Consider the following 12,595-nt stretch of genomic DNA (forward strand, 5'->3'; position numbering starts at 1 on the left):
TTTATACTTCTTGGGAGCCAGCTTTCAATGTCGCCTGCGCATCATCCGCAGACGGACGGCCAAACCGAGCGCGTGAACCGCGTGCTCGTCGACATATTGAAGAGCTACACTCACTCGTTCCAATACTGGAGCGAGTGTTTATCGATGGCAGAATTTGCCATCAACAACTCAGTGCATGCCTCGACCGGGCATACGCCGTTCTACGTGAATGCCATGCGGCATCCACGTCTACCGAGTTTACTCGGAGTGGTGGCTCCCACTTTAAATGGGGGAGGATCTACGACTTCAACACGGCAGCCGCAGAAAACCGCTGACACTTGCACAGTGTCAGCTGCAACAACGAACGAACCACATGAGTCTGCGCAGGGCGAAGACTCCTCCAACAACAAGGACAAAGGCCTCGGCTCTGCGCAGGGCGCAGACACCGCTAAGAACCACTCAGAGGCCTGGCCTCTAGCGGAGAGCGAGCTGAATGACTTCAGCTCGGATGCAACCAACTTCATTACCAAAGGCCAAGCCGTAATTCGGTTTGTCCAGGATGCAATAGCAACTTTTGTTGATCAACAGAAGCTGAACGCAGACAATGTGGGCAGAGGCAACACAAATGGATTCAAAGTTAGTTCATTGATTTGTTAGCAACTCAAAACCTGCCTAAACATGCAGTTTCGGATTTCGGAGCAAGTAAGCTTGCTCCGCACTTCATCAGGCCGTTCACTGTGTTGGCACGGCACGGCAACGCTTGCACACTAGACATACCGTCTAGCATGCGCCTCCATCCGACCTTTACGTCGGACGGCTGAAGCCATAGCTGCAGCACGAGCCATCTAGCTCGGCTGACCCGAAGCCTCGGCAGGAGCCGAGGCAGAAGCGGAAGCCTTGGCCTCGGCGACGGGCAGCCTCTCCTCCAGCGCGCGAACGCGCTGGACCAACTCCTTCATCCGGGTCCCCAAATCGACCTGAATATTCGAGGCGGTCTGCGAGACCGCCACGACTTGAGCCTTCTGGTTCGCCAGCTCCTGCGTCAGGGCGGCGAACTCAGCGCCCTGCAAACCCTCCACGGCGGTCACCCGGTCGTGGAAAGGCGCGTACTGATCAGCCCGGGGTTGATCATACCCGGGGCGTGTTCCCACCCCCGCCACCGCCGATCCGTGACGCCCGCGGCTCAACCCGCTGGATTGTTGAGCGGATTGTTGACCATAGTATCCCGAAAACGAACCCTCAATGGGCTCGTTTTCGTATTCGTTGGAGAGGATTTCCTCCCCATCGAGATACATGGGAGCCGCGGAACGTCTTGCTGGAGGACGTTCTGGAAATGGTGAGGGCGTACGAAGAGCAGTACGCGCTGGCGCAGCGGAAGTAACACGAGCGCTGCGATCATCGCTAGCGCCCGAACACTCACGTGCTAAAAACGTAGCATGGAGCTCTTTGAGACTCTCGGGCACATGGAACGACGTATACCCGTTCAGGTCGCGGTCGCTCAAGCGGACTGCACCTGGGAAGCACTTCGTGCACTGAAATCCCTCGGGCACAGCGCACGGCACATTCGCCTCCTCCGCAGCAACGTGGAGTTGCTCCAACTTTCCACGCTTCGAGTATGTCTCGAAGCGATCACGCGCTTGCTTAATCCGATCACGGTAAGCACTCGGCCTCTTGTTGAAGTTTTCAACAAAGGCGTTCCAACTTTGACAAAGTGCCTGCCATTCGGGCACTTTGCTGCGAGAAGATGTCTTCTTGCTTTGAAACCATCGGAGCTCATGAAAGAGTCCGATGTAGTAATCGCGCCTTTGATGCGTTTCCGCATCAAAGTGCAGCTCGGCAGCCACAGCGTCATCTTTGATGGCGCTGCATACGTACAGCGGCACCTCATTCGGAGGTACCGAGTTCTCATACCGGTCCGCGATCTCGGACGCGGACGGCATCCATGGATCGCGCGCTGCAGGCGCAGCGCGCGGAGAGCCTTGAGCTTTGGAATCACGCGCTGCAGCAGCAGCGCGCGGAGTACTGAGAATCCCAGCGGAAGCGAGTGGGGTATCGCTTTCAGTTCGCGAACGCTTCGAGCTCGAAGCGTCCGATTCGTCCCCTTCACGCGGACGAAAGTTCTTGGCGTGAGGGTCGAGCGATTCGCTCGACACTGAGTCTTTGCGCTTTGAGGGCGAGTCTTCCTCGCCCTCCATATCTTCATCGTCGTCGTCGATGGAGAGATGACTCCCCACCGACTTCGAGGTCTTCTTCAGAGGCGCGCTCATCGTTGAATGAGCGCGGATTTCTTCTCCAAACGCGGAGAATTGACGAATGGTCAATTCCAAAGATTGACGTGCGGGGACCCCGCGCGTCTAACCTTAAGGGGGGGATGGTGTAACGGGGTCACACGTACAAGTGGCTGCAAGCCACTTGTGAATTTAACAGATAGGTTATCTGTTAAAACTTTTAGATACTTCCTCATCTTGGTGTAAGACACACCAATGGATACATTGAAGTGGACAACCACAATGAGTGGTCCACACATACCCAAAGATCCTATTGGTAGAAAGCAGCATCTTTCTACCAATCAGGGACATGCATATTAGCGGAGCTCTGACAGCCAGCCGCTGTCAACCCCTTTCATAGATGATAAACAGTTTTTAGCAGATTATAGAGGAAGATCAATTTACAAACAATACAGTTCTCATTTTACCTAATCTAAGTCACTTGGAATCCTATCTTACTTAAATTATACTTGTGGACTCAAGTATAATTAATTCAAAATTATTAATAAACTCCTACGCTTCCTCATACACGTTGCGCAACGTGTAAGCAAAAGTAGTGAGTCAAGTTAGACCCACTACACAGTAGCCGGCGACGTTACCTCGGTGTCCTGAGAACCAACGATGCGCCCGTTATGTTAAGTAGGAAGAGGTGGTGCGACTTACCTACGCCTGGAGGTCGATTTACTACCGTCTCGCATTTTTATGTCTTCGAATTATTTTATCTCAGAGATCGATCTAAGCCTTAAATCCGAGCGACAAAATATCTGCAAACCACAATAACTACAGGGAGTATTTCAGTGCTGCTGGGTGTCAGATTTTCGGGTACAGTTCGCGTCGTGTCAGTGCAGTCGACGCACTAGGGCTCAGGAGTGGGCAATTACGCCTGATGTGCCCTGGTTTGTTGCAGCCCCAGCGGTCGGCGCTTCGAGCTGGGACGACTAGCAATGGGATATCCCCACACGAAGTGTCTCCGTCCCGTTGGGGCCGAGGAATTTTACCGCGTCTAGTGCTTGATCAACCGAGTCGAGTGTCACTACAGCATATCGACCGCCTCCTCGGACCATGCGAATCATCTTCGTGTGGTAACCATTACGTTCAAACGCCTCTTTGATATACATTGATTTTACTTCCGTTGTAGCCCCGAAGACTTTGACACGTTCAGACTCCCGCTTGGCTCGTTCTGTAGGTGATGGCCGTATCGATGTGGCCTGCTGTGGATCCCACTCCAAGTTTTGCGTAATGTTTAGGCGGATAGTATCCTCCGGGTGATCCCGCCTACGGATATGACGAGCCGCTGCCACTTTGTAGTTGTGATAGACTGTGTTCGCTTCATCCGGACTTGGAAAGAACAACCGGTAGGAAAACACATAGGGCGAAGTTCGCGCAGGGTATCGCATGCAAACAATAGGTGAGAAACGCTACTTGATGCCCATATACTTCGAGATACCAGTGTACGCTGGCTGAAGCCAAATCCTGGTCGCCATCACTGGAGTCAGCAGCCACAGAGCCCGGTCCTGTTGCACAGGATTTGCTTTGAGGTAAGGTTGGTATTTCAGCTCCAAGCATAGCCCTTCATCATCAAATTCCACACCAGCTTTCCTGCAATGATCCACTACCTCCGATGTAAAGTCCACCAGCTGCCAGCTACATGATCTGGACACCGGTACAGCTGCTTCATTCATCGAGAAACACACTTGAATCTGAGAGTCCGCAAACCCTCGTTCCACCGCTGTCCACACTTCATCTGACAGGTCTTCGAGTAGCTCCTTCTCCGCGTCGTCGTCCTCACGGACGTATGTGTCCGGACTCATGTGATGGTCTCTGTCTTGGGTTGAATGGGATCTTAACCGCTTATTTCCGATAGCTGGCGTAGACTCCAACCAGCGTGGCCTTCGTTGCGATCCGCCATGCGCTCTATCCATTCCCGTGACCCTCTGGCGTACTCAACGCGGTCTTGGGCGTTGGCGTCACCAACGACGTCACATCCTTGCTCTTTGCCGTCTTCAGAGCCCTGCTCGAGGCACACGTCTGCCGCGTGGGCGAGACCTCGGCTTCGTGTTGACATGCGTCCCGTTGCATGTGTCTTCATCGCCGTCGCGCGTGGTCGTCTGAATACAGCTGCCTAGCTAAAAAATCTTTTCTGGTCTGATTCCTGTGGAGGGTCGCCCGCTGCGGGGCCTTTCCTCCCGGACACGCTGATTCGTGGCGCGGTAACTGGCACGACTGCGCAGTAGGCCACCACAACGATTGTCCCTTCTTCACTTCAACTTGTTTACGGAGCATTACCCTCTCAATCACTCGCCTTCAACGTATACTCAACAGAGCTGCTGTCAGCCCCGTCGGACTTGTCACCATCCTTCTCGCGCTTACGGATCGTCCAGATGCTGGAGCTGGAGCTTCCGATGAATGCACTGAGGAGCTCCGCATAAAACACGAATCATAGGTCCGTTCCATAGTTCACAGTCACTTCTTCACCAGGAATAATCTGGCGGGTGCTAACAATGACCACTGCATGCCGGCGATTGTTGGCCACCTCGAAAAATTGCGCGTTGGCGTTGCACGAGTGATTAACAAAGCGCATTCGTCCTCCGGCAGCTCTCTCATCAATAGCTACACTACGTGCGCGACCACCTTCATTTATCACATGCATGCGAAGCAAATATCCTTGGAGATCTTCCCACCAGAGCTCGAAGTCGGTGCCTCTGCGGCTGTAAGGTGCTGAGACAGCTTGGAAGATGCCATCTCCGCGGAAACACTGTGATGAGATCCCAGCCAATTATAGGCCAGGACCCATCAGTCAGAATCCCAAAACCCTACCACGTACCGGCCACATGTCAGTTGAATCGCAGATATTTGTTGACCCAAGTCTGGTCTTTGTACAGACTTCAAGTTGGACTGGCTACATCGGGAAACTGGGCTCTGTGGACGTTAAGTTGCAACGACCCCGGGCCCCAGGTCTGAGATTTGAATTCGGTCTGGGGGCTGAGGTCTGAAATTCGCTCTAGAGGCCGCAGATCTGGGGTTCCAGGCCTTGAGTCGGACCATGGGCAGAGAACTGAGCTTCGGCCTTTTGGATCTGTGATTTGGAGTCGCATGGTTGCTTAAGTCTCGGATCCCAGATCTCAGATTGGAGACCTAATTTGGAGTGCCAGGGGTTCTTGGACCTGAGAGTGATGTCAAAAGTCTGAGACTTTGGGATTTGGAGTCGATCTCAGGTTTGCCTGTGGAACAGACCCTGAGATGTGTAGTCTGGGGTCTGGGAAGAGAGTGTGCTGTGCGGCGTCTGATTTCATCTTGGCTCTGGGGTGCCTCAGCTGTGGTACGGAATCAATATCGTAATTTTACCCCCAGCTCAGATTCCCAGTCTCAGAGTCCCAGAATTCGAGCCAGAATTGAGACATGTCAAATTGGTTGAACAGCCGGGATATGGAATCAGTATCGTAATCTGGTCCCAGCTCAGGTTTTCAACCTGGCAGTCTTTCAACTTGTGCCAAAACTGAGATTCGGCACTTGTGGGTACAAGTTGGCGTCTGGACACAAGGTGTTTGGGAGGTTAAGTGAAGACTGGTGAAAGACAGCTACCGCTCCGAGCCTAGGACGTGACTAAGAGCCTGCGGTGTGCCTGCAGGGCCTGAAGTGTGACTTCGTGGTCTCGTATATGAAGTGGCTACACAGCGATGGCTACATTGCCGGTCTGGGATTCGCGGTAGTTGCTCTTTGAAGTTGGCGGTTACTGCTTGGAGGGTCGCTCTGAAGGGTCGCCCCGTTGTGGCTTTTCGGCGCCTGGTGTCTGGCACACAAGATTCGGCCTGACCAGTCGCCTTTGGATATGGGCCAATTGTGTAGTGGGTCTAACTTGACTCACTACTTTAACTTACACGTTGCGCTACGTGTATGGGGAAGCGTAGATACCTAGTAATAACTAGAGTTAATTATACTTGAGTACACAAGTATAATATAAATCAAATAAAACTCCAAGTAGCTAGTTTAAGGTAAAATGAGAACTGTATTGTTTGAAAATTGATCTTCCTCCTAGATCTGCTAAAACTGTTTATCATCTATGAAAGGAGTTGACAGTCAGAGCCCCGCTAATATGCACGTCTCTAATTGGTAGAAAGATGCTGCTTTCTACCAATAGGATCTTTGGGTAGGTGTGGCCCACTTCAATGTATCCATTGGTGTGACTTACACCAAGGTGAGGAAGTATCTAAACTTTTAACAGATATTTATCTGTTAAATCTCAAGTGGCTTGTAGCCACTTGTCGTGTAACCCCGCGACACCACCCATGATGGCACATGCATATGCTGGTACCGAGCGTAACCAGCACAGCGTTCGGCGATTAAATCGCGCCGAATGACGGGCATTAGCTGTCGTTAGGAATCTTAGAACTAAATGGCTGCAATGGACCCCACTTCAAAACGAACGAAAATCAACATACTCCACGTTTTCTCAGACCAGTGCCAAGGTGTTGGTTGCATTCTTAGGGGAAATATAGCTTTTAAACGTGGAATTTGTAGTCCACGTTTACCTCTACCGGTGGAGCTGCTCTGGCAGTATACGCGAGACACAATGTGTGTGTACCGACTCGTGTAAATTGCGAAATGGTCGAACACGGTGGTAGTATTCCTCAAATAGTAGTATCTTTTAAAGATTTAACTGAATCCATAAAACATATACGTACTTCGAATGTAATTAATGTACTATGCTATGTACTTAGCTTTGAAATTTATACAGCAATCGATCGCATGTGAGTAGTAACTACGAAATAGTAATAAAATACTTCGAGTAGTAATTTTGTCTTCAAAACATAATATATTATAAACATATTCGCTCGACTTCATTTGAGAGATATTACTATTGTAGTAGTCTCATTAGTATCATACTACACGCAGAAGCGTCAGCTTTACACGGCACCGTAATCGTCGTCAAGCCGCTGGCGCAGCAGCAGCCGCTTGGTGAGCTTCTCCCAGCGCTTGAGCACCAGCTTGCGGTTGTGCTGGATCGCCTTCTCGATGGTCTGCTGCTGCCGCTCGGCGTGGGCGTCCAGCAGCGCGGCCTCGCAGCTCTGCGCCACCACGATGCCCGCCACTTTTGGCATGGTGCGGCCGTTGCACACCTCGAAGCCCACGACGGCCGGCGCGAAGTCGATGCCCAAGGCCTCGGCGATCGCGTCGATGCGGGGTAGGCGCAAATGCACCGCTCCGCGAGGGACGTGGGCCGGACTCCAGATCTCGATGTTGCCGTACTGGTTCTTCGGCACGCGGCCGTCCACCAAGGGCGGAGGCTCGAACGAGGTCGTCTGCCACAAGCCGAAGAGCGCCAACGATACGCCGCCAGGCTTGCCGTCGCCGTTGTCACTGGCATCGCTTGCCCCAGCCTGTATAGAGCCCGCATCACTGCCTCGCGACTGCCACTTGGCGGGTTTCTCACGCTCGCTCTCCTTCACTACGCGGCCAAGCCGACGCCACTTGAAGGCGGACTGAAGCGGCTGCACGTGCTCGCGCAGAAATACAGGCTGGCCGTTGAACAACCCCACCACCTTCCGAGGGTGAAGGCACTCGAGCTGGCCGAGATGGCGCTCTAGGCAGTACAGGTGGTGCTTTCGAAACCCTTCCACGCTCGTGGGCATGCCCTCGGCAAGTTTCAGCGTCTCGAGCGACTTCTTTTCATCCTCGAGAGCCTTTTCCAGATCTTCGGGTTTCAGCAGCGAGGCAGACGCTTTCTCTGCGGAGACACCACGCCTCTCCATTGCGTCTTCATTGAACCGCTCGATCACTTGCTTCAGCCACGAATCCGCAAGACGCAGCTCTATGCTTTTGCTCCACTGCATAGTGTATCGGGATGTTACATCCACCAGTAGCTCATCGTCCTGGATACTGACCACGTACGAGAAGCGGGCCGCTTTGCCTCGTAGCAGTTCGACTTCCTGAGGCCGTCCAACAAGCCGACGTACAACATCAACATGGACCCAGCTCTTGGTCTTCTCATCCAGCACCTCGCACCACAGCCAGAACACTCGGTCGGCAGTCGCTGCACCCTCCAACTCCTCCTCGACTTCTTGTTTCTCCTCTTCATCACCACCATCCGACCAGGTTTTCTTCTTCAGCAGCGAGTCTGCGACCTTCCGAGTCCGTCGTCGCTTGCTAGGTCTCTGCTTGAACGAGGACTCGAACGCCTTCCCTTTCTGAACCAGCAGCGGGTCCAGCGCACAAGTTAAACGATACCGCAGCTGCAGAGCTCCACATAACGCAGCAAACAGCATCACCAACTCATAGTCCCGCCCTTCTCGAGTGAAGAAGACGTCCATGAGACTGGACTCCGTCATCAAATCTGCCTCCGAAGCTTCCGCTTGCACCTCATCTGCCTCTTGAAACTCGCGGTTGAACCACCGGACCAGCAGCTCCAAAGAGTAGGAAAGTGGCTGCTGCTTCATCTCTGCGAAGAAATCCACATCGCTACTGGCGGTCAGAGACAGCAACAGGCCTCGCAGCAGTTGCGAGCGGCTGAGCTCGCTCCATTTGATGCGGGCGGCCAGTAGAACCAGCAGGTGCGTCTGGTGCAGCGCCATCTCTCGCTGTTTCTCGTCCTTCGTGAGGCGGATGGGCGGCCGCCGCCTCTTGCGAGCGACTGAGGCCACATCCTGCTCGGCCAGCGAGCGGTTCACCTGCTCCCAGTCAATTTGCTGCAGATTCGGCGCCGACTCGAAGGTGTCGGGGGCGTCATCTGCGACGGGATCGTCGGCTGTTGAAGCGGTCTCGTGGGTCTCAGGAGGCGAGTTGGGGGCCTCTGGCTGGGAGGTGGGAGGGTCCGAGGCGGGCTGCGATGTCTGGACGTCCTCCCAGTCCACGTCCTCCTCCTCGTCCAGCTCACCTGCAGAGTAGGCGAATTCCTCGTCGTCCTCGTCCATTTCGCCTATCGATGTATTGAATGCAACTGTACTGAGTCAGTACATTTTTGGTGTCAGAACTACTGAAACCCTGTCAAACTCGGTAGGTACGTCAGCAGCATGCTTGTCATCCTTGAACTTGCTCGGTCTCCACTACGTACGTCATGCACGACTCGACCTCCACTGCTGCCGCCTTTTGCTCGGGTCTGGTGGGCGGTGCTGCTCTGCTGGCCGCTTTCCAGCACCTCGCTCGTCGCCGTGCGCTGGAGTCCACCCGCCCGCTGGACGTGCAGGACCCCGAGGCCATTCGCCACCCAGCGGCGGCGCTCACGGAGCTGCTGGTGCGTTACCACGAGAACCTGCAGCGGCGGGACCCCCAACGCGGCGAGGCCGGCAGCTCCTCGTACCCAGTCCGCTCGCAGGTGAAGCCCGGGCAGCTGGTGGCCCAGCTGCCGTCCGAGTGCCCCGAGGACCCGCAGAGCTACGCCAACATCTTCCGCGACGTCGAGCAGCTCATCTTCCCGGCTCTCACGCACTGGGCGTCGCCCAGCTTCCACGCGTACTTCAAGATCTGCGGCAGTGACCCCAGTGTGCTGGCTGACTACCTGTGCTCGTCGCTGGACGTCGTCGGATTCTCGTGGGTCGCGGCCCCGGCAGCCACGGAACTCGAGCAGGTGGTCTGCGACTGGATGGCCAAGCTGCTCGGACTGCCCGAGTGCTTCCTCACGAGCTCTCCCGGCGGTGGCGTCATTCAAGGCTCAGCGAGTGAAGCAGCATTGTGCGCGCTCATTGCGGCGCGCAACCAAGCTCTGGCGGGGTTGGAAGGTATCGCCCGAGAGGAGAAGGCGGACAGGCTCGTGCTGTACGTCTCGGACCAGACGCACGCTATCGCCGAGAAGGGCTGCATGGTGCTGGACCTCCCGCACCTGCGAGTGGTGCCCACGGTTCGAGGTAAGGCCGACACGGACAACTACGGACTCGCGCCTGATGATGTTGCTCGTGCCATGGCGAAAGACAGAGCGAAGGGCTTAGTGCCGTTCTGCTTGATGCCCACGCTGGGCACGACGTCCACGACGGCAATTGACCCCTTGCGGAAGCTGGTTGCTGTCGCGCGTGAGCAGCCTGAGCATGTGTGGGTGCACCTGGATGGAGCCTACGGAGGTGCCGCCGCTGTGTGCCCTGAATACCAGCACTGGTTGGATGGCGCGGAAGGCTGCGACTCCATTTGCGTCAACACGCACAAGTGGCTGCTCGTGAGCTTCGACGCGAGTTTGCTGTGGGTGAAGGACCGTCGTCCTCTTGTCCAGGCACTAGCCCTCGACCCGGAGTACCTGAAGAACGACTTCATGCAGTCGGCTCCTAACTACAAGGACTGGCAGGTACCGCTCGGCCGCCGCTTCCGAGCGCTCAAGCTCTGGTTCACGTTCCGTCGCTTTGGAGCTACTGGTCTCCGCGAGCACATTCGCCACTCGGTCGCGCTGGCGAAGCACGCCGAAGAGCTTTTGACGAAGGACAGGCGCTTCAAGCTCTTTGTGAAGGCGCGAATGGGTCTCGTGTGCTTCTACGTGGCGTTCGGAGGCCGTGAAATCAACGAAGCTCTGCTTCGTCGCGTGAACGAGTCGGGCAAGGCGTTCCTCATCCACTCCGTTGTGGACGGAGTGCACTTCTTGCGTCTGGCTATCGGTGGCCTCGAGGTGGATACTTGGCACATTGAGAATGTGGTGAGTTTGCTCTCGAAGGTGCTCACGGAGGTCATCGACGAAAACCCGAAGTGGCATGAACTTCAGCGCGCAACACTGCGGTGAGTTTTTAACGACAGATACTCGTTCAGTACAGCATCCATGTACTATGAAAACTGTAAAAACCAACACGACACGCAGTCTTCTTTTTTCCTCCCCCTCTTTTTATTGTTGTTGTTATCTGCTGTTTCTGGGTATGATATTTTTCTGCTGTTTCTAGTTTATTGTTTTCTCAATGTAGAAGTGCCCTGGAACGGGTCCTTTGACGTCTTCACCGGCTTTTGTTGTTTGCCAAACCGGCAGAATGTGGTCGGTCAGACCGCTTTATCGAGCTCCGTGCAGCTCCATGTCCACATACATCTGTTGCAGATGCTCGCTGAGCTGTTCCAGCACTGGGGTTTCGCCTTCGTCGCCCAATTTGCGTTGGCACATCTTCATGGATCTTCCCATACAACGCGTGATCTGGCGGGTGGCATCTCGTCCGAGGGACTCGTTGTCACGCCTCGCGTCGGACAGGTAGCCCGTAAAGGTTTTGCTACGATGGCCCGTAAGCGAGTCGTCAAGAAAATGCCAGACCGCACTGCCCTTGATGCGGTTCGTGTTCGAGCGCGTAAGTGCCAAGTTATCAAGCTCGTGCACAACGTTCTCCCGAAGGACCTCCGTGGCCATAGCCAAATCTTCATCCCCTTGGCGAAGCCCCATCTGGGAAAACATGAACGGGAAGCACTGCTTCTCGACGATATGGTCGAGATCAAGTGCAAACGGCGTTTTCAAATCCAGCCACTCGCGGTTGTAGACGTCTGTACCACCATAGCGAGCAACGACGTCAGCTTGCACTCGGACGCGCAGCCCAGGCGCGATCGGGTCGAGCTCGTGAGATCGAATGAGTCCAATCGCCGGATCATGAGAAGCACAGCAATACGCGTAGCCGGTCTTGGCGTGGTTTTTACACCGTGTCTGGTTGTCGACAGAGAAGCCTTGGCATATGGGGCGGGCCTGCCAGTCGTGATGGAAGCAGTAGCCCTGATCATTAAGCCCCCACTTAATTTTGCAACGGGTTCCGTCACGCTTATATCCCGCGCAGTATTTTTGAGCCATGGCACCCTCTCTTATCTCTGGCAGATCGGAGAATGAATGCTGGAGAACTCGAGAGAACGAATCCCCAGCCATCGATATCATCAACCAAAGGTCGCCCCCCCCCCCCTCCCCCCAAACTTCAACGTGTACCCCTTCTGTACCAGGGATGGCAAAAAAAATATTTAAATATTTTTATCCGTGATAACAATATAATAAAAATATTTTTTCATTTTTATTCGTGTAAGTACGAAAATAAAACACTTCGGTTTTGTATCGGACACAATCTGACAACCACGCTCTATTAGGTGGGGCCCTATACTTGCTGACGTGCTACGCGGTCATCTCGCCGTCCTTGCACACGCGGAAGGTGGGGAAGCAGTCCACGTCAATCTCCTTGCAGACGCTCTCCAGCTCCTCGGTGCTCACCTTTAGGAACTTGACGGCCAGGAACTCGTTCTCCGTCAGTTGCGTCACCTTGTGGGGTCACCATCTTGCAGCCACCGCACCGCGGCGCCGAGAACTGCACGGTGGCCGGCTGCTTCTCGCCGATGGCGCCGCTGAAGTCCTCAGGTGTCTTGACCTCGATCGGCATGGTCGGCTCCGCCACCTATGAAGCTGATAGCCCTGCGGTGGCAACCCACTCGTT

At 54.5% G+C, this 12,595-nt stretch overlaps 3 protein-coding genes across 3 annotated transcripts; 1 reads left to right on the plus strand and 2 right to left on the minus strand.

Annotated features, from left to right (window-relative positions):
* Positions 1–7,150: 7,150 nt before the first annotated feature.
* IUM83_15821 (DNA repair protein) lies at positions 7,151–9,154 on the minus strand (the record flags this gene model as incomplete). Its single annotated transcript, XM_067940661.1, has 1 exon — positions 7,151–9,154. The coding sequence occupies one exon, from the start codon at positions 9,152–9,154 to the stop codon at positions 7,151–7,153; it is 2,004 nt and encodes a 667-aa protein (XP_067782075.1).
* Positions 9,155–9,297: 143 nt separating this feature from the next.
* On the plus strand, positions 9,298–10,938 carry IUM83_15822 (Tyrosine decarboxylase 1; the record flags this gene model as incomplete). Its single annotated transcript, XM_067940662.1, has 1 exon — positions 9,298–10,938. The coding sequence occupies one exon, from the start codon at positions 9,298–9,300 to the stop codon at positions 10,936–10,938; it is 1,641 nt and encodes a 546-aa protein (XP_067782072.1).
* Positions 10,939–11,196: 258 nt separating this feature from the next.
* On the minus strand, positions 11,197–12,541 carry IUM83_15823 (Myosin protein; the record flags this gene model as incomplete). Its single annotated transcript, XM_067940663.1, has 2 exons — positions 11,197–11,672; positions 12,376–12,541. 2 exons carry the CDS (start codon positions 12,539–12,541, stop codon positions 11,197–11,199), a joined length of 642 nt encoding a protein of 213 aa, XP_067782073.1.
* Between the last annotated feature and the right edge of the window lie 54 nt (positions 12,542–12,595).

Source organism: Phytophthora cinnamomi (genome assembly GCF_018691715.1).
Source record: "Phytophthora cinnamomi strain GKB4 chromosome Unknown Contig111, whole genome shotgun sequence".
In the NCBI taxonomy this organism is placed as follows: domain Eukaryota; phylum Oomycota; class Peronosporomycetes; order Peronosporales; family Peronosporaceae; genus Phytophthora; species Phytophthora cinnamomi.